This window comes from Hibiscus syriacus, unplaced genomic scaffold (genome assembly GCF_006381635.1).
Source record: "Hibiscus syriacus cultivar Baekdansim isolate YM2019G1 unplaced genomic scaffold, ASM638163v2 tig00005939_pilon, whole genome shotgun sequence".
NCBI classification, from domain to species: domain Eukaryota; kingdom Viridiplantae; phylum Streptophyta; class Magnoliopsida; order Malvales; family Malvaceae; genus Hibiscus; species Hibiscus syriacus.
Genome location: NW_024062073.1, coordinates 860,359 through 887,219, shown reverse-complemented (window position 1 = coordinate 887,219; position 26,861 = coordinate 860,359). Strand labels below are relative to the sequence as shown.

The window sequence follows — 26,861 nt, the reverse complement described above, 5'->3', positions numbered from 1 at the left end:
ACTCCTTTAAATACATGCCAACACTATATATACAAAAAGGGAAACTACTGTAAATTTTCTGATATGATCTTTGCAGAAGTTACGTTGTCTCCTATGTTTATCTTCTCTTCGAAAATTCTCGGATCCTACGTGTGAAACACTCACACGCTAAGTCACAGACTTAGCGAGACATATAAATAAATAATGGAAAATATAACTACTTAACAATGCATGTACATTTCATACTACATAATGCTTAGATGCATACATGTCATTATTATCTCTATTAACATGACTTTCACTTATGAATATTATTATATGTCTTATATTTAACAATACACATCACATCAAATAATTATTATAATACAATTCACATCACAAAGCGTATATCTCATATACCATACACTTGTTTATATTTCTCTTTAATAGCCCATGTATGCTTATGAGAACTTAAGGTATGTGAGTACATAGAGGTTGTGCACATATGATGTCGCCACAGCTCGTATAATTCCCACTATGAGCACATAGAGTTTTGTCCCAAAGGACCGTGTAGAAATGTCCCGAAGAACCATATTGATGTCCCGAAGGACCACATTGATGTCCCGAAGGGCCACATATAACACATATATCCTGAAGGACCACTCCTTAAGGACCACATACATATTTCAATGGACCAAATAGGTGTACCCAAGTACCGCATATATGTTCTAAAGGATTACATATATGTCCCGAAGGACCACGTAGAACTATCGACTCTTAGCATGCCAACTATACCCCTAGTTCTCATAACACATAACATGTGCATTATTATTTATATTTATCACACTTTCATATATTCATATCACATAAGCATATAAACGCATGTCTTATTATCACATATATCATGTAATACTCACATAGAGTCTCATATCTTCTTATCATATATCTCATATCACATGTTCTTGTATAACATATAATCACATAGATTACTTTCACATATCTCTTGTCATATGTCTTATCTCTTATGATCATATAGTCATACAATTGATTTCCACATGGCTTATAATTACCTAATTTATCACACATACATGCATTCACATATAAATATGCACTTAAACTTTAGACATATACATGTACTTATATACACATGAACATCATATCAATATATATTTGTATCCTTGTACTCATATAATCTAATATCGGAATCAGACTCATCGAAAGTCCTAATTCCTTAACATAACTTACATTGAATATCATGTATTCACCTTTGGTTCACTTGCCAATACCAATCTCTTGTTTCCTTCTCGTAATTCTTACTCTAACGGCCTATTCAAACTTTTCTTTCGATCGATATCTACATGAATATAATCCATGAATATCGAGATTTGAATTACTTGACAAGATTCATATCAAAGCAAACTAAATAAAACACTAATCTTCACTTTCCAACTTAAATAGTATCGGTACTACCAACACAGTATCGATACTTCTATGCTAGGGTACTGATACCCCCTCCGGTATCGATACCAATATTAGCTTCGATGTTGTCTGGTATCGATACCCTCAACATGATATCGATACTACTATACTATTGTACGAATACCTCCCCATTGGTATCGATACCCCCTAGTAACGATACTATCACTTCAGTACCGATAGTGAATATCTATCACTCGTCTTTCTTATGGTATTGATATTGTTGAAAACATTTTTGATGTTTTGATAAAAGAAATTAAAATAAATGAATTTTAATATTTTACAAATGATTTTATAAGTATATTCGATTCAATTATTCGAATATCAAAATATTACTCCAAGACTCTCAAAGATCAATTTCAATCCTTACTAAAGTGTAAAATTATGTTTAAACTTAAATTATTTTTGAAACAAATTTAACAAAGTATTTCGAACTAAAAACGAGCCAAAAATCAATTTTATAAAGGGATGTACCGATGCACTTATTGATGCATCGATGCACACCCCATTTCGAATGCATTTTATGCACTGATGCACAGCCATGCATCGATGCACTCTTGGCTTGTTTGAAACATCGAATGTAATTAATGCATCGATGCACCCCTAGTGTACCGATGCACTAAGTCTTATAACAGTTGAAATATTTAAATTTTATTCATAGTGTACCGATACACCTTGTGTATGCATCGATGCACACACGCTCTCAACTGTTTTATTAATTGATAATTACGCTATAATGGTTGTATTGACTTCACCAATGATCCCCAACGTTCAGAATTGATTCAAGGTGTATTTAAACAAGTTTAGGAGCCATTTATCATCAACAGGAAACAACAATTGAGAGAGAATCAAAGAGAAAAGGTTTAAAACATCAAGTTTGAGCTATTCAAGCCTATTTTTCATTCAATATTCATTTTTCTTTAAAGAACACCATTTTTACTCAATTGTATTCATTCTTGAGTTTTATTTCTTTGTTCTATAATTGTGCAAACAATTTACCTTGTGAGGTTTTTCTGTAAGTTTGCAAAAATTTTATCATTCTCTTTGGGAGAGAGTGTTCTCAAGAATTTGGGGCATAATTCTTGAGGGATTTGTAAGGTTACTCTTTGTCCTCAAAAGAAAGACAAATTAGTGAATTTGTGGAAAATCCTTAGTGTGGATAGCTAAGGTAGTGGATGTAGACTTTGGTTGAGAAAGTCGAACCACTCTAAATCGCTGTGCAATTATTTTCTATTTTTCTACAAAAGCTTCCACCTAAATTTTTATTGCCAATTCACCCTCTCTTGGTTGATTCGTCGATCGATTAACTCAACAGATATTGTTCATGCAGTATCGATGCCCTACACATAATTTCCCATAAATTGCCTTGTGATATCAGTACTTACTCAACCAGTACCGATACTACCAACCCAGAATCCATTCATTAAACCAAAAAATTCAAACACTTTACCCCAAACTCTACTTATTTGGCTCTCTTCATGCTTTTAAACTCAACTTATACATACTTAAACCATCATATATCACTATAACACCTCATCATCTTTCATAACTCACCATAACTCTTGAATTTAAGAATTTTACTAAACTTTACATGTGTTCTAAATTCATTTATAATGCTTTAAACTTCTTAATCCTTCTAATGACAAGTCAAATTCATTAATATAACTTCAAAAACCTCTTCATACAAATAATTCATTTCTATATCCTTATTACAATTTCATTTCTAATTCTCTCTTCTTGATGTTTTAAGCTTATATAAGGTTTCCTTAAGCTTATATAACACCCAAAGAATCAAAACCAAATTAGAAATTCAAGAAATCAATAACTATAATCCAACTCACCTTTGCAAAGAAGCTACGGGAAGAAGAAAGCAAGAAGATAAGAGCTTCTAGATAACTCTCCCTAAAAACCCACATGATTATCCCTTAATAAGGGGAAAATATCCTTTAGGGAAAAAAAACCATAATACATTTTCAATCTTTCCATAATTACCATTTAATCTAATACTAAGATATTCATAATTAAGTCATTGAACTTTTTAATTTTTCCTAAATTGATAACCAAGTTTCAAAAACTTTCATTTTAGTCGCTAACCCGATTTTTGGGATGTTACATAATTGGAGGAGACAATGCATATTAGCTGGCGGATGAGCGAGTTCTGATCGGACAGGAGTGCCCGTACATCCAAGTAGTGTTAACGCATCGACAACACCATTAGCTTCACGGTGAATATGCTTGAAATTGATTTGCCACTAGCGATGCAGGAGATCCCGGATACAACGGACCGAAGTTGGTTCAAAAGGGAAAGAAGGTGAAGTGAAAATTCGAATAGATGTTTTGTTATCCATCTCGACTTCTATACTCCTGAATCCTCAAATCCATGCCACCTCTAAACAATCAGCAAGAGCCCAGAGTTTGATATAGATAATGGAACAACCCCCAAGCTATGATAGTACCCAGCAATTCAATCTCCTTCAGAATTGTGAAGGGTGTCTCCTCCTCCTGCTTCCTTTGTGTTTTGATTCATGGAACCGTCGATGTTGAGTTTGGTAACGCCATGAGTAGGAGGCTTTCGAAATTGAATTATGTTTTTCTGAATGGTGCACTTGGGTCTGGACATATGATTTGCTTTGATAGATTGGGCCCAGACCTGACGGACTGGATAATAGTCTGAGCGGGCCAGATTTCGCCTTCGAATACAGTACTACAACGTTGTTTTCAAAGTCTCTAAAGCATGATTCCAAAGAAATGTCTCCAGTCATAAGAACCATCTTGCATCATAGTCAAATAATTCAGATTAGAGGTAAAACAATCGAGAAGGTTAAGAGAAAAGAAACTCCCTATCAAATTATGCGGTATAACTTGCGTCCACACCATGCATGTAGTAAGACAATCCCGCATCACATGAGTTATTGTCTTTGTGTTGATTCTGCACGCTGGGCAGGTGGAATCTGTCGTAAGACCACTCCTAGCATGTTTCACGTTGGTCATAATCCGCTCACGAAGAATCAGTCATATAAAGTTCCTAACACGTCAAGGGTCGTCAAAATTCCAAGCAAGATTCTAAGTATTGGATCTTTCATCTCATCATTGGCAATGCAAAGCATTATAGGCCGACTTAATAGTACATATGTCGTCATACTCCCAATGCCAGGTAGTTTAGTAAGGACCAACGTCAGGGTGGGGAGAGGGATGACAAGGATTTCGCGGATCAAATGGGTATCGACAAGGTTTTCCAACTTGGATATAACCCATTATCAATATTAACTAGCCCAAATTCTCTAAACTTACCCCCTTACTAACTCGGATTAACTCTAATTGTTAACTCGATATTTTCAGTTCGTTACCCGGTTGTTCCTTAAAATTTTTAAATTTTTATATAATTTAGTTATTTTCTTTATATTTTAATTATTTACTTTCACCTAACTAAAGTTTATAATTTGATCATTAACATAAAATCATGTGTTCATACCTGATAATAAAGTACATCAAAATCTTATCTAATACATAATGTTGAGTCAAATTAATCAATGGAATGGCCAAGAGGGGGTGAATTGGCAATTTGAAAAATGATGGAAGCTTTTTGCAAGAAAATGAAAAATTGACACAAGCAATTTTATAGTGGTTCAACTTCTTCAATTAATTCTACATCCACTACCTTAGCTTCCACACTAAGGATTTCAACAAATCCACTAATTTGTTCTAACCTTTTAGGACAAAATGTAACCTTACAACACACTTAGACTTATACCCCAAAGTCTCAAGTACGCAACCCTTCCTAAGAATAAATTACAAAGAAACAAACTTTTGAATATCCTCGCAAGATAATTTAAACTCTCACACACCCAATAACACTTAGGATGAAAAATACAATGAATAGAATAGTGTTCTATGTAAGAAAGGCAAAATGGATTACAAATTTGGCTCTAAATGTTCTTTGATTGTTGGAATAGCTTTCTTGTCTTTTACTGGTTGTTTGAAGACCCTTTTTATATGCCCTCATTGATTTCTAACCATTTAGGGTTGTTAGAGGGAGTTTGGATACGTTTGAAGCACTAAATTTGTGCATTATTAGCTACTTCCACACAAAGTTTCGAAACCATGGGGAAAGTTTCGAAACTCTTAGAAAGAGGAACTGAAAAATATAACCGTTAGACCTAAAGTATCAAAACTTTAATGAAAGTTTCAAAACTCTTGAGATAGTTTCAAAACTATAAGAAAATATCAAAAAATTTTAGGCTTCTGTCTTGGAAAGTTTTGAAAGTCTTGAAGAAGTTTCGAAACTTTTGGTCAATGCTTGTCTAAAAAGTTAGTTTTTGACATTTTGATAAATATAAGACTTTGAAAATTATTCTAAAGTATTTGAACGATATTTTTAATATAATTTGAACTTAAAAGACTCATTTTAAAGATTTGACAAAATGTTAGGGATTTAAAAATAATTTTACAAAATTATTATAATTAATGTTATATCAAAATCATTTATGTTTATAAATCTCCCCCTTTTTGATATAACAAAACATTTTTGTAAAAATATTCTTGATTCAAAATTTGTCATACAATTTTCAAATTATATATCATTCAATTTTTCATATAACTCCCCCTTTGCAAAATAATTTAAGGCTATAAACAATTTATATAAAAAACGAAAGTTAAAGATTTTAATTAAAAAGTTATTTTTGATATTTTTTTCTCCCTTTTTGTTAGATCAAAATCATTTAGCTACACAAGAGAAGAAAGGATTGGAGCATCATAAGCCAAGATAAGTATAATCCAACATATATCCAACATAATAGGCCAAAAAATATCCATAAAACAAATACCCAAAAATATTCGATATAAGTATAGATATGTAATCCAAAATATCTAACAAAATCAAAATATATAAGTATAGATATAAGTATAGATATGTAATCCAAAATATCTAAACAAAATCAAAATATATGTAATCCAAAATATCTAACAAAATCAAAACAGTGACAAACAAAAAAATTAAGAAATTTTGAATACTATTTGAAATTAAAACAAAAAGGAACAATTTCAAAATAATTTAGAAATATGTGAGAACTGAAATAAAGCATAATCATTTGGCAAAATGATTTATATTCTTTAACCTTTTATTTTTTTTTATTCTCTGTTATTGACTTACTATTGTTGAATTATTTTTGATATAACAAAAAGGGGAGAAGTAAGTGGAAAATTAAATTTCTCAAAGAAAATGTTAAATATTTTTTTATTAAATTCTCTGTAACATCCCAAAATTCGGGTTAGTGACTAAAATGAGAATTTTTGGAATTTGAGGATCAATTTAAGGAAATTAATAAGTTCAAGAATTTAAATAGGACTATTTCAGTATTGGATTAAATCATAATTATGGAAGAAGTAAAGGGCATTATGGTAATTAGTTTAAAAAGATATTTTCTTTCCCTTATTAAGAGTAGAGACGTGGGATGTGAAGAGTTATCTAGAACTCTTCTTTTCCTTCTTCATTTCTTCTTCCCGTGGGTTCAAGCTCAAACCTCAAAGGTGAGTTTTAATTTTTATGATTAATTCTTGAATGTTTAAGTTGGGTTTTATTCCTTGAGTGTTATATAAGCTTAAGGAAAGCTTATATAAGCTTAAAACACCAAAAGGAGAGAATTAGAAAGGAAATTTGATTAAGGATTGAGAAATGAACTTTTGTTATGGAAAGGTTTTTGAAGTTCTAAAGATAGATTTGACTTGTCAATGGGTTAATTAAGAAGTTAGAGATGATAGAATTGAATTTAGAACACATAGAAAATTTGATGAAATTCTTTGATTCAAGAATTATGGTGTATTATGAGAGATGGTGAAGTGTTATAGTGTTATAAGAAGGTTTAAATATGTATAGATAAGTTTTAAGGTAAAATGAGGGATTAATAAGTAGAATTTGGGGTTAAAGTAAGGATTTTCGTGCTTAAAATAACAATTCTGGGTTGTGTTCATCGATGCATATTCAATGTGTATCGATGCACTCTCAATTAAAGGAACATCAAATGTAATTATTGCATCGATGCATAAGGAGTGCATCGATGCACCCCTTAAGATTAAAACATCGAATGTAAATTGTGTATCGATGCATGGTAGTGCATCGATGAACATGTTAAAGAATGCATCGATGCACTGTAGAATGCACCGATGCACTTCAATGGGAAATGAAATAAATCGTTATTCAGTCTATGAAATGATAGATTAAAGTATATTAATTGGATACTGATAGTATCAATACATGATTATGTAGACATCGATCGAAAGCAAAGTTCGGATAGGTCGACAGAGTAAGATACGCAAGGAAGATCAAGAGCTTATAAGTGTTCATTGAGACCAGGTGAGTACATGATATTAAGTGTACATGATGTTTAGGGAATTAAGACTTACGATGAGTCTAATTCTGATAATAGATGACATGAGTACAATAATATAAGTATAGTATGATATGATGTTTAAGAGTACCTAAGCATAACCCTGTAGTAATATGGTGCTAGAAATATATGAGTAAATGCATAGGTTTAATTGTTGAATGCATCTTTATATGTGAACATTATGAATGCATGTATGTGTGATAATAGTTTATATGATCATAAGAGATAAAATATATGTGAAAGTGATTTGACTCATATATGTTTCTATGAGAATGTTACACGATATGTTATGTATGTTATATGAGCTATGTGAAAAAGAATACAAGTAAAAGTGGAAAGTTATGTGATACTTGAATGTGAATTACATGGAAATATGCTACGTGACAGTAAGCTAGGTGTCTATCTGAAGATGTGAAATGATATAACAAATATTACCCATGTCATATGTTATGAGAGTTATAGGTATAGTTAGCATGCCAAGAGTCGAGGGTTCTATGTGGTCCTTCGGGACATATGTGTTCTATGTGGTCCTTCGGGACATAGTGGTCCTTCGAGACATAGTGGTCCTATGGGACAAATTCTACACGCCCCTAGTGGGATTTATACGAGCTGTAGTGATAGCATTGTGCACAACCTCTATGTACTCACATACCTTAAGTTCTCAAAAGAGTGCATGGGCTTCAAAAATAATAAATATGTGTTATGATAATATATGTATTCATTGTGAAATGATATTGGGGCTATATGACATGTGACATGTATAAATGATAAGCTCAGAATTATATGATAATAGAAAAGAAAAGAATGATAATGAGTGCATCTGGGTTTTGTGATAAGAGATGATATGTGATTATGTATGATATGTAATTAGTAATTATTCATGTATTATTGTGTTTTGGAGTTATATTATACGTTCATGTCAAATCTATGCTCATATGATATAATATAAATAGTGACAAGGAAATAAGTATAATAAACATGTTAATGATTGGTTCAATAGGTGTGTAATTATGATTTGTATTATATGATATCTGAATACATGTGTTAGTTTACATTGTGCATTTACATGTCTCACTAAGTCTATGACTTAGCGTGTAAGTGTCTTACGCGTAGGTTTTGGTAAGCAAGAGGATCAAGATTAGCTCCAGCAGAACAACATATCATTGCTCGAAGATCAGATCAGAAATATCTTGTAAAGTATGTTCTATTTTGTAAATTAGTATGTTGGCATGTAAACAAAGTCATTAAATATGTACGCTCTGATGGAGTCTGTTAAAGTTTTAACATGTTTATGTAAAAGAATTTATTTATAGATTAGAAGTTTTAAATTTTCTATGGTTTTTATAAAAATATGTGCTTTGACTAGTCAATGTGACACCTCGGATTTGTATCCGGGTCAGATATGGGTTGGGGGTGTTACGTTCTCTTTTTCAAAATATATTTTTCTAAAGGGTAGCTTTTGTCAAAAACAATTTTTCAAAGAAGTTCTGTTATATCAAAAGGGGATATTGTTGAACTTATATTTTGATATAACAAATATTTGTAAAATTGATTTTGGACTAAATCAAATTTTTTAAAAATAATTCAAAGTCCAAAATAACTTGAAAAATATGTGTTCTTAATTACTTTATATATATGAACTATTTTGGACTTAATTAAAATATGTTTAAAATGTGTTTACAACTTTTTAAATATTAAAAAAACTATTCAGTCACTATTTGATATTGTTCATACATGGGTATTGTTCATAGTTTGGAAATTTTGTAAGAGTTTTGAAACTTTACAAAAGTTTCGAAACTTTACAAAAGTTTCGAAACTTTGCACCCAGAAACTGTTTTAACGGTTCGATTTTCTTCAACGATCATATTTTTAAGTAAGAGTTTCGAAACTTTCATCAACATTTCGAAACTTTCAAGAACAGTGTGTTAAAAGTTTCGAAACTTTCTTCAAAGTTTTGAAACTGCATGTGCAGGTGGCCTTTATTGCATGTTTTTAAATATTCTATGTAACATCCTCCATGCCGGGTTAGTGATTAATTTGCAAAGTTTCAACATTTGGTGATTTAAGTAAAATGATGGAAGAGTGTAATGATCTATTTGAGTTATTTGGTGTAGGATTGAATTATAAAGAAGGGGAATTAAGAGGGTAAAAGAGTAATTGAGTAAATGAAATAATTAAATATTATTTGGGGATTATATTAGAACCCACGTGGGTATTAGGTTTCCAGAATCCTCTCATTTCTTCTTCCTTCTTTCTTATCTTCTTCTCTTCCTTCTCCAAACGTGGAGCTTGCAAGTAAAGGTAAGAAGCTAAACCTTGGTAGTTTCTTTGATTTTTAAGATTGGAAATGAAAGTTTGGATGTTATATAAGCTAAAGGAAAGCTTATATGACATTAAAACTACAAGATAAGTGTTTTAGAGATAGATTTGGAAAATGAGTTTTTAGATGAAATTTTGATATGGATGAGTTTTTGATGTTTGAATAAGATTTTTGACTTGTCAATAAGCTAATTAAGAAGTATGAAGTAATAGAATTGAAATTAGAACAAGTTGGAATTGGAGTAAGATTCTTCAATTCTATATGGATGAGTAGTTTTCTTAGTTTTAGAGGTATTGAATGGATAATAATTAGTTTAAGTAAGTGTATGAGAGCTAAGAGTATTAAAGGGATTGAAATATGTATGTTTGAGCTGAAATGAGGTGATTTCTGGGCTCAAAATAGGATTTCTGGGTTAGGGGAATCGGTACCCATTCAAGGGGAACCGATACCCCCTCAATGAATATGAATTTCCAGAATGCTAGAGGGGAATCGATACCCCAAGGGGAGAACCGATACCCCCTCAACGGATATGAAATTCCAGAATGCTAGAGGGGAACCGATACCCCCAGGGGGGGAACCGATTCCCCCATGAGAAAAAAAAAAGAGAAGAAAAGAAAGAAAGACTAAGCTATTAATTTCTTAAATTAGTAAGCTATTAAAGCTTAATTTCAAGACATAGACATCTGATGATCATCTTGAAAATTATGTTTATGTAGATACCGAGCCTACTCGAGTTCGGGAACAATCTACAAGTAGGATCGATCGAGGAAAAGGCAAAGAAGTATAGGTGAGTGCATATGCATAGCATGATTATAGAAATATTCTGCATTCTAGACTTGTGATAAGTCTAGATTTTTATATCTTGATACATGAGCATATTCTGTATTATGAGACATGACATGAGTTCATATAAAATACATTATATGACATGAATATGTGGGAAAAATTATGAGCTATGTGAAAAGGTAAGAAATTACATGTCTACGCGATATAGACTACGTGAAATATAAAAGCCCATGTTATGTATATGAGAACTATAGGTATAGTTGGCATGCCAAGGGTAGAGGGTCTACGCGGTTCTTTAGGACATATGTATATTCTTTGGAACATGTGTGAAGTCTTGAAAGACACATACTTGATCCATAGTATATGTATATGATTCTTAAGGAATTATATGTGGTCCTTATGGACATTATTATATGGCACTACGGTGCAATTCTACGCGGTTCTTTAGGACATATGTATATCCTTTGGAACATGTGTGAAGTCTTGAAAGACACATACTTGATCCATAGTATATGTATATGATTCTTAAAGAATTCTATGTGGTCCTTATGGACATCATTATATGGCACTACGGTGCAATTCTACGGGGCACTTCGGTGCATTTATACGAGCTGTGGTGACAGCATAGTGCACAACCTCACATTACTCCGATACCTTAGGTTCTCAATATGCTATCATGGGCCAATAAACTTATTAATACAGATTCATGAATGTTACAGTCATACGCTTACAGGTATGGATATTGATGAAGTATACTACATTGATTAAGTACATGTTTGCATCTCATTTCATATGATCATGACATGTTCATTACATTGCCTGATTGTTATTATTATTGCCTCACTAAGTCGATGACTTAGCGTGTGAGTGTTTCACACGTAGGATCCGAGGAATTAGACGAGACAGGTGAAGCAGCTTGACAGTATTACTCCTGCAACCATCAGATCAGAAGCAACTTAATCAGTAGGTCATTTTGTTATGTAAATAGCAGTTGGCATGTAATTAAAGGGTTAAGTTGTGTATGCTCTGAATATTTTGGTAAACTTATATTACAGTATGTATATTATTGTATTTTCTTAATATAAGTTCAAATATTTTACTATTATTTATTAAGAGTTGTGTTTTAAAGTCAATGTAGTATCTTTGACTCATATCCGGGTCGGGTATGGGTTGGGGGTGTTACATTTAATGGTATCAGAGCTATGGTTTAGCCGATTCTAGGCATAAACCAGAGTCTATAGAGTCTTTAAATGGAATACATACCAACTAATAGTGAGAACTTCTGATCTGGTATAGTATAAGTATGCTGTTTTGCTAATAGAACAATGTGTTTATTCTTATTAGATGTCCGGACATAATAGCTCCCGAAGTGAAGCGGGAGAAGATAGGCATGCTGAAAGCAGTAATTCACCTGCCCTGGCCATGCAGGGTGAAGAACAGGCATCTCAAGGAGTGCCTGTGCAAGATCAAGATACGTTCTTCAGAACTTTAGACGCTATTCTGACGCGTCTTCAACCTCCTGCTCCACTAACTCCAAGAATTAATGTAGCAAAAGAGATGAGAAGTTTAGGAGCTCCCGAATTTAAGGGAGAAGCTGAGGAAGGTCCAGTGTCAGCGGATCTTTGGTTGAATGATTTGAAAATCATGTTAGATGGTCTCCACTGTTCCGAAGTGGAGAAATTAGATGGAGCTGTGTCTTTATTGAGGGGTCAGGCGAGGATATGGTGGACGAACGTCACCATGAGGATGTCAACCGACCAGTTGACTTGGTCTTTGTTTTTAGAAGAATTTAAAAACAAGTATATTGGAGATCAGTTTATCCGACAAATGAAGCAAGAGTTTATGAATTTGAAGCAGATGAGCCGCTCCGTATATGAGTACGAATGTGAGTTTAATAAGCTGAGCAGGTTTGCAGCTGAGCTTGTGCCTACTGAAAAAGATGCTTGTGAGTGGTTCGTGGAGGGCTTGTGCCCTAGACTTAAAGAAATGTTGATAGTATTAAACCTGTCCTCGTTCCAGGAGGTGATCAATCGTGCAAAAGCTCTTGAAAGGGCTCAGAATGAACGATTTGGGGACTCAAGAGTTCAGACATCAAAGAGGACGACTACTTCTTCTAGCTCAGTACCAACAAAAAGGCGAAGAGACTCGGGATTTCGATCATAAACTAGATCAGAATCAGTTGCATCGTCTGCTAGGGGAGCAAGTCAGGCGAGACCTAGACAGACGCAGTCAGTGGAATTTGGTGCTGGGAGATCTACTCCGGGTCAAGGGAGACAGTGTCAGCATTGTGGGAAAAACCATTATGGAGCTTGTCGTATGGCTGCTGGGACTTGTTTTCGATACGGAGATGCCGGACATTTTGTCCGGGATTGTCCATTGATTGTTGGTGAGCCGGCACCATCTGGAAGAGCTGGTTCTTCCTCACAAAGAGGACGAGGAAGAGGCAGAGGAAGGAACCCGTCTGAATTCTCTGCTCAACCTGAAGTTCGATCCACTGCTCGAGTATACAACCTAAAGACAAGTGAAGACCGTGATGACCCTGATATTATAGCAGGTACTTTTCAGTTGTATGATAAATTAGTATTGGTACTGATTGATCCGGGTTCTAATTATTCTTATATTACAAGTAAGTTAGTAAAGGAGTTGGGAATTCCCTTAGAAGCTACGAGTAATGAGATTATAGTAACAACTCCGTTAGGCCATAGTGCCCGGGTGAATAAAGTCTGTAAGGGGTGTCCCATAAAGGTTCAGGGAATTGAATTCCCTGCTAATTTGATTGAATTACCCTTTGACGAGTTTGAAGTGATTCTAGGAATGGATTGGTTGTTCCGTTATTATGGAGATGTTAGTTGCAGATTGAAAAAGGTAACTCTGAAAAGTCCAGAAGGAACAGAGATAAGTGTGAGCAGTGAAAAGTTTAATCCTTTAGCAAATGTAATATCAGTGATGTCTGCCAAGAAATTATTGCTACAAGGATGTCAGGGTTTTCTTGCAAATGTGATTGATTCAAGAGCTAAAGAGAAAAGGTTAGAGGAAATTCCAATAGTTCGAGAGTTCCCTGATGTTTTTCCTGCTGAATTGCCAGGATTACCTCCGGATAGAGAGGTAGAATTCCAAATTGAAATAATGCCGGGAACAGCTCCGATTGCAATGGCACCTTATCGAATGGCTCCGAAGGAATTGCAAGAGTTAAAGAATCAATTGCAAGATTTGTTAGAAAAAGGATTTATTCGACCAAGTGTGTCACCTTGGGGAGCTCCGGTGTTATTTGTTAAAAAGAAGGATGGATCAATGCGTCTTTGCATTGACTATCGACAGCTCAATAAGGTGACCATCAAGAACAAGTATCCCCTTCCGCGCATTGACGAGCTTCGGTATTTTTGAAGATTGATCTACGTTCGGGTTATCATCAATTGAAGATCCAGGAGAAAGATATTCCGAAGACGGCTTTCAGAACGAGATATGGTCATTATGAATTCATAGTAATGCCATTCGGAGTAACGAATGCACCTGCTGCTTTCATGGATCTCATGAACAGGATTTTTCAGCCCTATCTGGACCAGTTTGTTGTTGTCTTTATTGATGACATACTGGTGTACTCGAAATCCCATGAAGAGCATAGCACACATCTGAGGATCGTCTTGCAAATTTTAAGAGATAAAAAGTTGTATGCCAAATTGTCCAAATGTGAGTTCTGGTTAAAGGAAGTAATTTTCCTGGGGCATGTGATCTCGGCAGTTGGGATTAGAGTAGACCCTCAGAAAGTTAAAGCTATAATGGATTGGGAAGTTCCTAAGAATGTGTCTGAAGTTCAGAGTTTTCTTGGACTTGCCGGTTACTAACGAAGATTCGTTAAGAATTTTTCGATGATTGTGCTGCCTCTAACAAAGCTAATGAGAAAGAACGTACCATTTGTTTGGACTTCTGAATGTCAAGAAAGTTTCGAAGCTTTAAAGAGAATTCTGACGGAAACTCTGATATTGGTTCAACCGGAATCTGGCAAGAATTTTGTAGTATACAGTGACGCATCCCATAACGGGTTGGGGTGTGTATTAATGCAATAAGGAAAAGTGGTAGCGTACGCATCGAGACAATTGAAACCACATGAAAGGAATTACCCCACTCATGATTTAGAAATGGCTGCTGTAGTATTCGCTCTTAAGATTTGGCGTCATTATCTTTATGGGGAGCGTTGTTACTTGTATACGGATTATAAGAGCCTGAAGTACCTGATGACTCAAAAAGAATTGAATTTGAGACAACGTAGATGGGTAGAGTTCTTAAAGGATTATGATGTGATAATTGACTATCATCCCGGAAAGGCTAATGTGGTAGCAGATGCTCTGAGTAGAAAGACGTTTGCAGCTTTACGAGCTATGGATGCAAGATTATCTTTAACGGGAGACGGTGGTCTTTGTGCAGAATTGACCCTTAAACCAGCATGGTTGGAACGAATAGGAGAATTGCAAGGTAAAGATGAAATGTGTTTGAAAAGAATTGAACAAGTAAAGAACAAAGAGATTAAAGACTTTGAGATTAAGTCAGATGGAAATCTATATTGTAAAGGAAGAATTGTAATACCCGACAATAACGACTTGAAGAAAGAAATATTAACAGAGGCTCATTGCAGTCCGTTAACGATGCACCCGGGTGGAACCAAGATGTATATGGATTTGAAGGATCGATTTTGGTGGTCAGGGATGAAGCGAAGCATCACCGAATTTGTGTCTAAGTGTTTGATATGTCAACAAGTCAAAGCCGAGCATCAAGTTCCATCAGGATTATTGCAACCGCTTTTCATTCCTCAATGGAAATGAGAAAATGTTACGATGGATTTTGTTTCGGGGTTACCCTTGACCCCAAACAAAAGAGAATCAATCTGGGTAATTGTTGATCGATTAACTAAGTCAGCGCATTTCCTTCCGGTGAGAACGGATTTCTCTATGGAAAAGTATGCAGAACTGTATATTAGAGAAGTTATTAGATTGCATGGAGTACCTGTTTCCATAGTCTCTGATCGAGACCCTTGATTTACTTCTAGATTCTGGAAATCTTTGCATGGAGCGTTGGGGACTCGTTTAAACTTTAGTACGGCTTTTCATCCTCAGACTGATGGGCAATCAGAGAGAACTATTCAGATATTGGAAGATATGTTGAGAGCATGCGTAATGGAATTTAAAGGATCATGGGAAAAGTATCTACCGCTGGCAGAGTTCGCTTACAACAATAGTTATCAGTCTAGTATAAAGATGGCCCCATATGAAGCATTATATGGAAGAAAATGTCGTACTCCATTAAATTGGTATGAACTCAAAGACCGAAGTGTTCTTGGTCCGGATTTAATTCAAGATGTAGAACAGAAAGTTCGAGAAATTCAGCATAACCTCAAAGTGGCCTCGGATCGACAAAAGTCCTATTCTGATCTTAAAAGGAAAGAAATTGAATTTCAAGTTGGAGATAAAGTGTTTTTAAAAGTGTCCCCATGGAAGAAGGTGTTGAGATTTGGTCGAAAAGGAAAATTGAGTCCTCGGTTTATTGGACCATATGAGATTGTAAAGAGAGTAGGACCAGTAGCATATCAGCTAGCTTTACCACCTGAGATGGAAAAGATACATGATGTATTTCACGTTTCAATGCTTCGAAGATATCGATCGGATCCCTCCCATATTGTAAATCCAGAAGAGATCGAGGTACAACCGGATATGACTTATGAGGAAGAACCGATTCAAATTTTAGCCCATGAAGTTAAGCAATTGAGGAACAAGACTATTCCTTTGGTCAAAGTGTTGTGGAGAAATCACAAAGTAGAAGAAGCAACGTGGGAGCGTGAAGAGGATATGCGACATCAATACCCTCATTTGTTCGTGCAATGAAAAATTCGAGGACGAATTTTCTTAAGGGGGAGAGATTTGTAACATCCTCCATGTCGGGTTAGTGATTAATTTGCAAAGTTTCAACATTTGGTGATTTAAGTAAAATGATGGAAGAGTGTAATGATCTATTTGAGTTATTTGGTGTAGGATTGAATTATAAAGAAGGGGAATTAAGAGGGTAAAAGAGTAATTGAGTAAATGAAATAATTAAATATTATTTGGGGATTATATTAGAACCCACGTGGGTATTAGGTTTCCAGAATCCTCTCATATCTTCTTCCTTCTTTCTTATCTTCTTCTCTTCCTTCTCCAAACGTGGAGCTTGCAAGTAAAGGTAAGAAGCTGAACCTTGGTAGTTTCTTTGATTTTTAAGATTGGAAATGAAAGTTTGGATGTTATATAAGCTAAAGGAAAGCTTATATGACATTAAAACTACAAGATAAGTGTTTTAGAGATAGATTTGGAAAATGAGTTTTTAGATGAAATTTGATATGGATGAGTTTTGATGTTTGAATAAGATTTTTGACTTGTCAATAAGCTAATTAAGAAGTATGAAGTAATAGAATTGAAATTAGAACAAGTTGGAATTGGAGTAAGATTCTTCAATTCTATATGGATGAGTAGTTTTCTTGTTTTAGAGGTATTGAATGGATAATAATTAGTTTAAGTAAGTGTATGAGAGCTAAGAGTATTAAAGGGATTGAAATATGTATGTTTGAGCTAAAATGAGGTGATTTCCGGGCTCAAAATAGGATTTCTGGGTTAGGGGAATCGGTACCCATTCAAGGGGAACCGATACCCCCTCAATGAATATGAATTTCCAGAATGCTAGAGGGGAATCGATACCCCAAGGGGGAACCGATACCCCCTCAACGGATATGAAATTCCAGAATGCTAGAGGGGAACCGATACCCCCAGGGGGGGGAACCGATTCCCCCATGAGAAAAAAAAAAAGAGAAGAAAAGAAAGAAAGACTAAGCTATTAATTTCTTAAATTAGTAAGCTATTAAAGCTTAATTTCAAGACATAGACATCTGATGATCATCTTGAAAATTATGTTTATGTAGATACGAGCCTACTCGAGTTCGGAACAATCTACAAGTAGGATCGATCGAGGAAAAGGCAAAGAAGTATAGGTGAGTGCATATGCATAGCATGATTATAGAAATATTCTGCATTCTAGACTTGTGATAAGTCTAGATTTTTATATCTTGATACATGAGCATATTCTGTATTATGAGACATGACATGAGTTCATATAAAATACATTATATGACATGAATATGTGGGAAAAATTATGAGCTATGTGAAAAGGTAAGAAATTACATGTCTACGCGATATAGACTACGTGAAATGTAAAAGCCCATGTATGTAGATGAGAACTATAGGTATAGTTGGCATGCCAAGGGTAGAGGGTCTACGCGGTTCTTTAGGACATATGTATATTCTTTGGAACATGTGTGAAGTCTTGAAAGACACATACTTGATCCATAGTATATGTATATGATTCTTAAGGAATTCTATGTGGTCCTTATGGACATTATTATATGGCACTACGGTGCAATTCTACGTGGTTCTTTAGGACATATGTATATCCTTTGGATATGTGTGAAGTCTTGAAAGACACATACTTGATCCATAGTATGTATATGATTCTTAAAGAATTCTATGTGGTCCTTATGGACATCATTATATGCACTACGGTGCAATTCTACAGGGCACTTCGGTGCATTTATACGAGCTGTGGTGACAGCATAGTGCACAACCTCACATTACTCCGATACCTTAGGTTCTCAATATGCTATCATGGGCCAAAAAACTTAATACAGATTCATGAATGTCAGTCATACGCTTACAGGTATGGATATATTGATGAGTATACTACATGATTAAGTACATGTTTGCATCTCATTTCATATGATCATGACATGTTCATTACATTGTCTGGTTGTTATTATTATTGCCTCACTAAGTCGATGACTTAGCGTGTGAGTGTTTCACACGTAGGATCCGAGGAATTAGACGAGACAGGTGAAGCAGCTTGACAGTATTACTCCTGCAACCATCAGATCAGAAGCAACTTAATCAGTAGGTCATTTTGTTATGTAAATAGCAGTTGGCATGTAATTAAAGGGTTAAGTTGTGTATGCTCTGATATTTTGGTAAACTATATTACAGTATGTTATTATTGTTTTTCTTAATATAAGTTCAAATATTTTACTATTATTTATTAAGAGTTGTGTTTTAAAGTCAATGTAGTGTCTTTGACTCATATCCGGGTCGGGTATGGGTTGGGGTGTTACATTCTCGACGGCTATAACTCATCCCCAACAGTCGTAAACGGCTAGCAACTTATTCCACACAATAAAAACACTCTAAGGACACTTGAAGAATTACTACACCTATCCAAGCTTAGAGATGAAGAGAAAAGAGTTTTCATTCTTATTTCCTTCATTTTTCTCTTGTACATAAGTGTATAGAGCTTAATTGAATATCTTTTGTTTTTATTCTTATGAGCTTAAATCTTTATAAACACCTACCTTGTGAGGTTTCTTGTTTACATTTCTTATCCTTTGTAAAAGGAGAGTGGTTATAGTTTAGCCTTGAAAAACTAGAGAATTGTAAAGTTACTCTTGAGCCTAGAAAAAGAAATAACAACTTAGTGAATTTATTGAAATCCTTACTGTGGAGCTAAGGTAGTGGATATATACTTTGGTTGAGAAAGTCGAACCGCTATAAATCTTGTGTCTAATTCTTATCTTTTATTGCTTCCACACCAAAGATTTTTAAAGACCAATTCAACCCCTCTTGACAGTTTTTGGTTGATTGTAGGAGCCAACACATAATATTCTAATCATAACAGACATCTACATAAGTAAATTTTTAGAATAATTATAAATTAAATAAAAAAATTAAAATTAAAATATATATAGTTTATGTAGTTTATGTAATTGCAATTTTCTGCTTATGGAATTGGAAATTAGAGCAAATGATTAAATTGAACCAAATCGAATCAAAAATTAGATAATATATAGTAAAGAAATTTAACAGAAAATAAGCAGGTTAATATGTTATTTATAATTAATGGGATTTAAATCTTTAAATTGTTATTTTTAGGGTAAATTACGTGTTTAGTACTTAAACTATCATTTTTGGTTCATTTTAATACCTAAACTTTCATTTTTTTTAAATCATACCTAAAATTTAGTTTTTGTCTCATTTTAGTACCCGCCATTAAAAACTTTATTTGTTGTTTTAATATCATGTTCAAAATTTAACGATAAATTTTGAAAATATTGAAAGTTTAGGTACTAAAACGGGTTAAAACTGATAGTTTAGGTATTAAACGCGTTAAATTTTTAATGGTGAAGTACTAAAATAAAATGAAAACAAAATGTTATTGTTTTGAAAACATTTGAATTTTTAGAAACTAAAACAGATCAAAACTAATAGTTTATATACTAAATACGTAATTTACTCTATTTATTAACCGATTGATGTGTCACCATAAGGTAGCACCACATCATCATTGAGAAAAAAAATATAAATTGAAACTTAAGTTTTGTTACTTTTTTAACGACGAGTGACCAAAATGAAATCACAATATAACATTCAATACGATTTTAAAAACTATAGATGATCAAAATGGAATAAAAATAATAGTTTGAGTACTTAACGTTTAATTTACCCTTTTTAATTCTAGAATAAAAAAAATACTCATATCAATACCTTTTATAATAAAAACCGCATTATTTTAAAAATTCCAAATACTTTTTTTAGTATTTCTATTCCCATGATATAATAAATCATTCGAAATAAATGCATGCAGGTTGTTTTGCATAATTTATTTTGTTATTTTATTCTAAATATAATTAAAAATCTGTCTAAGCTTGAATTAGGTCTCCCAAATAAATATCTGTTTTGGATTTTGTTAAAGATTTTCAGAAATAATTGTAAGGGTTGATAGTAGGTAAAATATTTGTTAAATTAATTAAGAGTGTTAAAATCCTGGGTAAAGTATACAAATGGTCCCCACCTATAAGATGTTACTTTGTTGAATCACTCGAATATTAAAAATTATAAAATGATCCCTCAATTGTAGGATAGTTTTTTGTTGAATTATTCGATTATTAAAACTTACAAAATGATTATCTGACTATTGATATGTTTCAAACTTATCATTTTTTAAAAATTTGGTCGCAATATGAGCTGAATGTTTACATGTCGACTAAGATTTAATAAAATATTATCTCATAACCGCTTGAAATGTATTTTATGGACTAACTCTCCATTTATATTATGTCATCGAGTTAGTGCTTAAAATATTATACCATCAACCAATGCTTGAAAGTAAAAATTGTGCTAGTAGACATCACTGAAATATGATTTTATCATATTTCAATCAACAGGTTAATGTCTAGCTCAGATGACTGTCAATTTTTAACGGAAAAATAAAAATTTAGAACTAGTCAAGTGGATATTTTATAACTTTAATAGCTTATGGGCTCAACAAACACTTATAGTTGAGGGACCATTAATAATTTTTAATAGTTGGGGGACTCAATAAATCAACACCTTATAGTTGAGGAACCATTTGTGTACTTAACCCTAGATTTTTTTAGGGTAAACTACACCATATACAATTAAACTTTAGGCACTGAGTCGTTTATACCACTGAACTTACAACATTGTCAGTTATGGCACTGAACTTTGATTTTTGTTTCAATTATACCATTGGATCGTTAAATTATTAGCAAACATATCAGAATGACGTCGTTTTGGTGAGGTGTTTACATTGATATCAACCACGTCATTGTGTCGTAAACAATTTAACGGCTCAGTTGTATAATTGAAACAAAAATCAAAGTTTAGTGCTATAATTGTCAAAATTAAAATTTTAATGGTATAAACGATACAACATCTAAATTTCATTGATATTTGGTGTAGTTTGCCGTTTTTATTTCAACTTGGGGAGGTTTATAGTGCTGGTCTTTTCCAAAGAGGCAGAAGTCAAACAAGAAGAAAAGCATGGTTTTGTTTTTTTAAATCCAAATTACGTGAAATTTAATTTATTTTTATATATGTACTTAGTACTTAAACTATTAGTTTTATTTTATTTTAATATTTAAATTTTTATTTTTTAAAATCATGTCTAATGTTTAGTTTTCATTTCATTTTAGTACCCGTCATTAAAAACTTATCATGTTTAGTACATAAACTATCAGTTTTGGTCCATTTAGTACCTAAACTTTCAATCTTTTTAAAACTTAACGTTAAATTTTGAACGGGAGTACTAAAATGAAACTAAAACTAAAGTTTTTTCAGTGTGATATAAAATGAAACAAAAACTAAACTTTAGGTATAGTTTTGAAAAAAATGAAAGTTTAGATACTAAACAGATCAAAATTGATATTTATGTACTAAATACGTAATTTACCCTTTATGTTTTTAGAAAATAAAAAAAATGTGGAAAGAAAGAGATTATGAAGTCTCTAAGAAATAGAACAAGTTTCATTTTATTTTCATTGCTCTTAACACGTAATTTACCCTTTATGTACTAAATACGTAATTTACCTCTTCGGGTAGTTGGCTCTTTCCTCTTCTTCTCAATCTTAACACGCTTTTGATTAATATCTATTAAAGAAAATTTCTTCTTTCTCATTTTATTTTCATTGCTTCATTTTTAATCCTTTACCAAAACTTTCATTGAAAATTCTAGGAGCAAAGTTTCTTTCTCTTTTGTCAATTTGAAAAAGCAGAAGCTTTGTTAGATCTCCAAGCTTGGATCTTTAAAAGCAAAGCTCTTTCTTTCCCCGTTTTTTGCTGAAAAACGATCCAAGATTTTGAGTTTTTGTTGACTTTTCTGGGTTTAAAAGAAAGCTCGGATCTTTATGGGAAATTGTTGTGTGACTCCGTCAACCCCATCTCATGGAAAGAAAGAGAAGAAAGGCAAAAAGAAGCAAAACCCATTTTCTATAGATTATGGTCAACACGGACATGGGAACGGAGGGCATAAACTCATCGTTTTGAGTGAGCCAACCGGGAGGGAAATCGAGCAGAGATATGAACTCGGGCGTGAACTCGGTCGAGGTGAGTTCGGGATCACGTATCTTTGTACGGACAAAGAAACGGGGGACACTTTTGCATGCAAGTCGATATCGAAGAAGAAGCTGAGGACAGCCGTTGATATTGAGGATGTGAGGAGGGAAGTCCAGATCATGAAGCATCTGCCTCACCACCCAAATATTGTGACCTTGAAAGACACTTATGAGGATGACCATGCGGTCCATTTGGTCATGGAGTTGTGTGAAGGTGGTGAGCTGTTTGACAGGATTGTTGCAAGAGGTCATTATACTGAGAGAGCTGCTGCTGCTGTCACCAAGACCATTGTTGAAGTTGTTCTGGTATTTTTCTTTCTTTTTTTCATCATCTGGTTTTGGGGTTTTTTGTTGGATTTCTCTAATGGAATTTGATTGATTTAGGGTTCAGATGATTTTCTGAACTAGTTGCTTGAAGTGATTAGATTAAGATGCTGCACAAAATTTTGGGTTTCAATTGCTTTCTAGGACCTAAGTTTTAGGGTATTCAATTCTTAGATTTTGCATTTTCTAGGACCCAAGTTGTTCAAGTATTTTTCTTTCTTTTTATCATTTGATTTTGGGATTTTTTGTTGGATTTCTCTAGTGGAATTTGATTGATTTAATTAGGTTCTGAGTTTTTGATGAGATTCTTGCATTTTTGTGTTTCTTTTTTAATCTTTGTTTGATCTTGAATTTTCTTCCCTTACAGATGTAGAACTTTAGGTTTCCCAATGATTTTCTGAACTAGTTGCTTGAAGTGATTAAACTAAGAAGCTGCACAAAATTTTGGGTTTCAATTGCCTTCTAGGACCTAAGTTTTAGGGTATTCAATCCTTAGATTTTGCATTTTCTACTAGTATGTGTTCTATCTTGAGGCAGGCCTTCGGTGGAGGAATAGCCTTAACAGTGCCATCCGAACCCGCTATACCCACAATACGCTACGGAACCGAAAACACGGCTGCAACTGCAGTATAAATTACTTTCAGCCATTGGCAGCTCTACCATTATGTCGTACATGCTCTTGGAAACATAATAAAATGTCTTGAATTTTCCCTTACAGATGTAGAACTTTAGGTTTCCCAATGATCTTCTGAACTAGTTGCTTGAAGTGATTAAATTGAAGTTCTGCACAAAATTTTGGATTCCAAGTATTTCTTGGACCTAAGTCTTAGGGTGTTCAATTCTTAGATTTTCCATTTTGTACTAGTATGTGTTCTATCTTGAGGTAGGTCTTCGGCGGATTTAAATAGTGTTGACGGTGCCGTCCAAACTGTTATTGCATAACTGCGATACCCGCAATAGCATCCGTTATGCCCACAATCGCGATAAACGTTACACAACCGAAGATGCGGCTGCAACCACAGTGTAAATCCCTTTCGGCCATTGGTAGCTCTACCATTATGTTATAGATGCTCTTGGAAACATAATAGAATGTCTTGGAATATTTCTTTGCACAACTACTATTAAAGAAAAAAGACTCGTTGCATTGTGCCTTCAATTATGATCTTAAGTTAATATCAGTGTATTTTTGTTGTTACAGATGTGCCACAAACATGGGGTGATGCATAGGGATCTAAAACCCGAGAACTTTCTGTTTGCTAATAAAAAAGAGACAGCGGCTTTGAAGTCGATTGACTTTGGTTTGTCAGTGTTCTTTAAACCAGGTATTCATAAACATGATATTAATAACTTTGTACCCTCTGTAGTAAGTTTTCACCTTCTATGTTTGTTCTGTTTTTGAAGTTTGAATCTTTCCTGTTGCAGGTGAAATATTTACAGAGATAGTTGGAAGTCCTTACTACATGGCTCCTGAGGTGCTGAAAAGAAATTATGGTCCTGAAGTTGATGTTTGGAGTGCCGGTGTGATCCTTTACATTTTACTTTGTGGTGTCCCACCTTTCTGGGCAGGTTTGTATTGATTCGGTTAAAGATAATCGCTGTTTGAGTAATGAGAATTATATATTCCCATGCATTCATGTTTAGGAACTGCAAATAAACGATGGTTTCTATTATTATCCTCCTCCCCTTCCTATTTGAATTCAGTCGTAACACAATTTTTCCTCGTTTTCCTCGATTAGTCCTATTTCCACCTTATGTTCACTTCCATCTTACATTTTATTTCATCTCTTTTTCCTCTCTAACTTTCCTTATTTGTATGCAGAAACTGAGCAAGGAGTTGCGCAGGCTATTATTCGCCCTGTTATAGATTTTAGGAGGGATCCTTGGCCTAAAGTTTCCGAGAATGCGAAAGACCTTGTGAGGAAGATGCTCAATCCTGACCCTAAGCGGCGACTTACAGCTCAGGAAGTACTAGGTAAGTTTTAGTTCTAATGATATAGGTTTTCCGGTCACGGAAGTTATATTAGCCTCTAATATAGTTTCTAAGCAAAATTGTATTTCTATTTTGATACGAATCCTAAACCGAGTCGTTTATTGTCTATTGAATTCAGATCATCCCTGGTTGCAAAATGCAAAGAAGGCTCCAAATGTTTCCTTGGGAGAAACTGTGAAGGCAAGGCTCAAGCAGTTCTCTGTAATGAACAAGCTCAAGAAAAGAGCTCTCCGGGTAATGCTTCTTGCTTTTTTCATGGCCAGTGGAACCCGAATAAAGCTTCAAGTCATTTCTTATTAACCTTTTTCCCATTTTTCTTTTTGGGAAATTGTATACTGACAGGTAATAGCCAAGCATCTCTCGATCGAGGAAGTTGCAGGCATAAAAGAGGGATTCAAATTGATGGATACTGCCAATAGAGGCAAGATTAACATTGATGAGCTAAGGGCTGGGTTGCATAAACTTGAGCATACTATTCCTGATTCAGATCTTCAAATACTAATGGAAGCTGTAAGTTCGACCCGAAGTTTGCATTATGTTTTGTCATCGACATTTGGCGGTGGACGCTTGAAATGTGTCACCATTAGTTTGTTTCTGTAATCAGTTTTCACTTTCGTACAACTGTTCACTCTTTTACAGAGCCAATAATCCACTGAGATCTAGTTTTATAAAAGCTAGTGGGTCAACTTGATTTCTCTTACTTTCAAAATCAAGTCTTGAACATCCATCGGTGGCCATTGTCATACTCGTTTTAGAATAATACGTGCATTGCATGGCTATCAACATGTGCCACTTTTGCAAGAGAAGTAACTAAAAATTCATCATTTTGAGTCACAGGGCGATGTAGATAAAGATGGATATCTGGACTACGGAGAGTTTGTTGCCATCTCAGTTCACCTGAGGAAGATGGGGAACGACGAGCACCTTAAAAAGGCATTTGAGTTTTTCGATAGAAACCAAAGTGGTTATATTGAGATTGAGGAACTAAGAGACACCTTATCCGATGAAGTTGAAACAAACAGTGAAGAAGTCATCGGCGCCATCATGCACGATGTCGACACGGACAAGGTTAGAGAGATTTTCCCTCTTTTTGCTCCCTTAGCAGTTTATCCCGAGATGTTCTAACAGGGAGAAGTCGAAAAGAAATCATTTTCGAAACTTGAGAACTATAAAATGATGAGATGATGCTGATACCGTGTTTGCTGAATCTACTGCAGGATGGGAGGATAAGTTACGATGAGTTTGCGGCGATGATGAAGGCCGGTACGGATTGGCGAAAAGCGTCGAGGCAATATTCGAGAGAGAGGTTTAACAATCTCAGCTTGAAGTTGATGAAGGATGGATCATTGCAAATGAACAATGAGCCTAGATGACCCAACAGCACATTCAAAGGTTCCACTAATGAAAGAGGCTGTTGATTTCAGCTTCTAATTTTTTATTTATTTTTTTATCTGAAAGAAAAAATAATAATAATTAGGGTTTACAAGGATTGAGCCATGCCAAGGTTTGTCCATATAAGGAAATTTCCATTTGTTTTGTTCATGTACTCAGATTTGAGTGGTGAGCGTTGGATATAGATACATGTCCTTGATGGGTATATTCAATTATTCTGTGTATTTGGAAGATTTCTGAATATTATATTTTCATACTAAT

General features: G+C 34.1%; 1 protein-coding gene across 1 annotated transcript; it reads left to right on the top strand.

Annotated features, from left to right (window-relative positions):
- The first annotated feature begins 3,298 nt into the window (after nucleotides 1-3,298).
- LOC120200369 (calcium-dependent protein kinase 32-like) lies at nucleotides 3,299-26,765 on the top strand. The gene is made up of 10 exons (XM_039201240.1): nucleotides 3,299-3,312; nucleotides 7,383-7,393; nucleotides 22,682-23,200; nucleotides 24,417-24,540; nucleotides 24,641-24,784; nucleotides 25,038-25,190; nucleotides 25,327-25,442; nucleotides 25,551-25,718; nucleotides 26,046-26,276; nucleotides 26,426-26,765. The coding sequence occupies exons 3-10, from the start codon at nucleotides 22,688-22,690 to the stop codon at nucleotides 26,579-26,581; spliced, it is 1,605 nt and encodes a 534-aa protein (XP_039057171.1). The 5' UTR covers nucleotides 3,299-3,312; nucleotides 7,383-7,393; nucleotides 22,682-22,687; the 3' UTR covers nucleotides 26,582-26,765.
- Nucleotides 26,766-26,861: the final 96 nt, after the last annotated feature.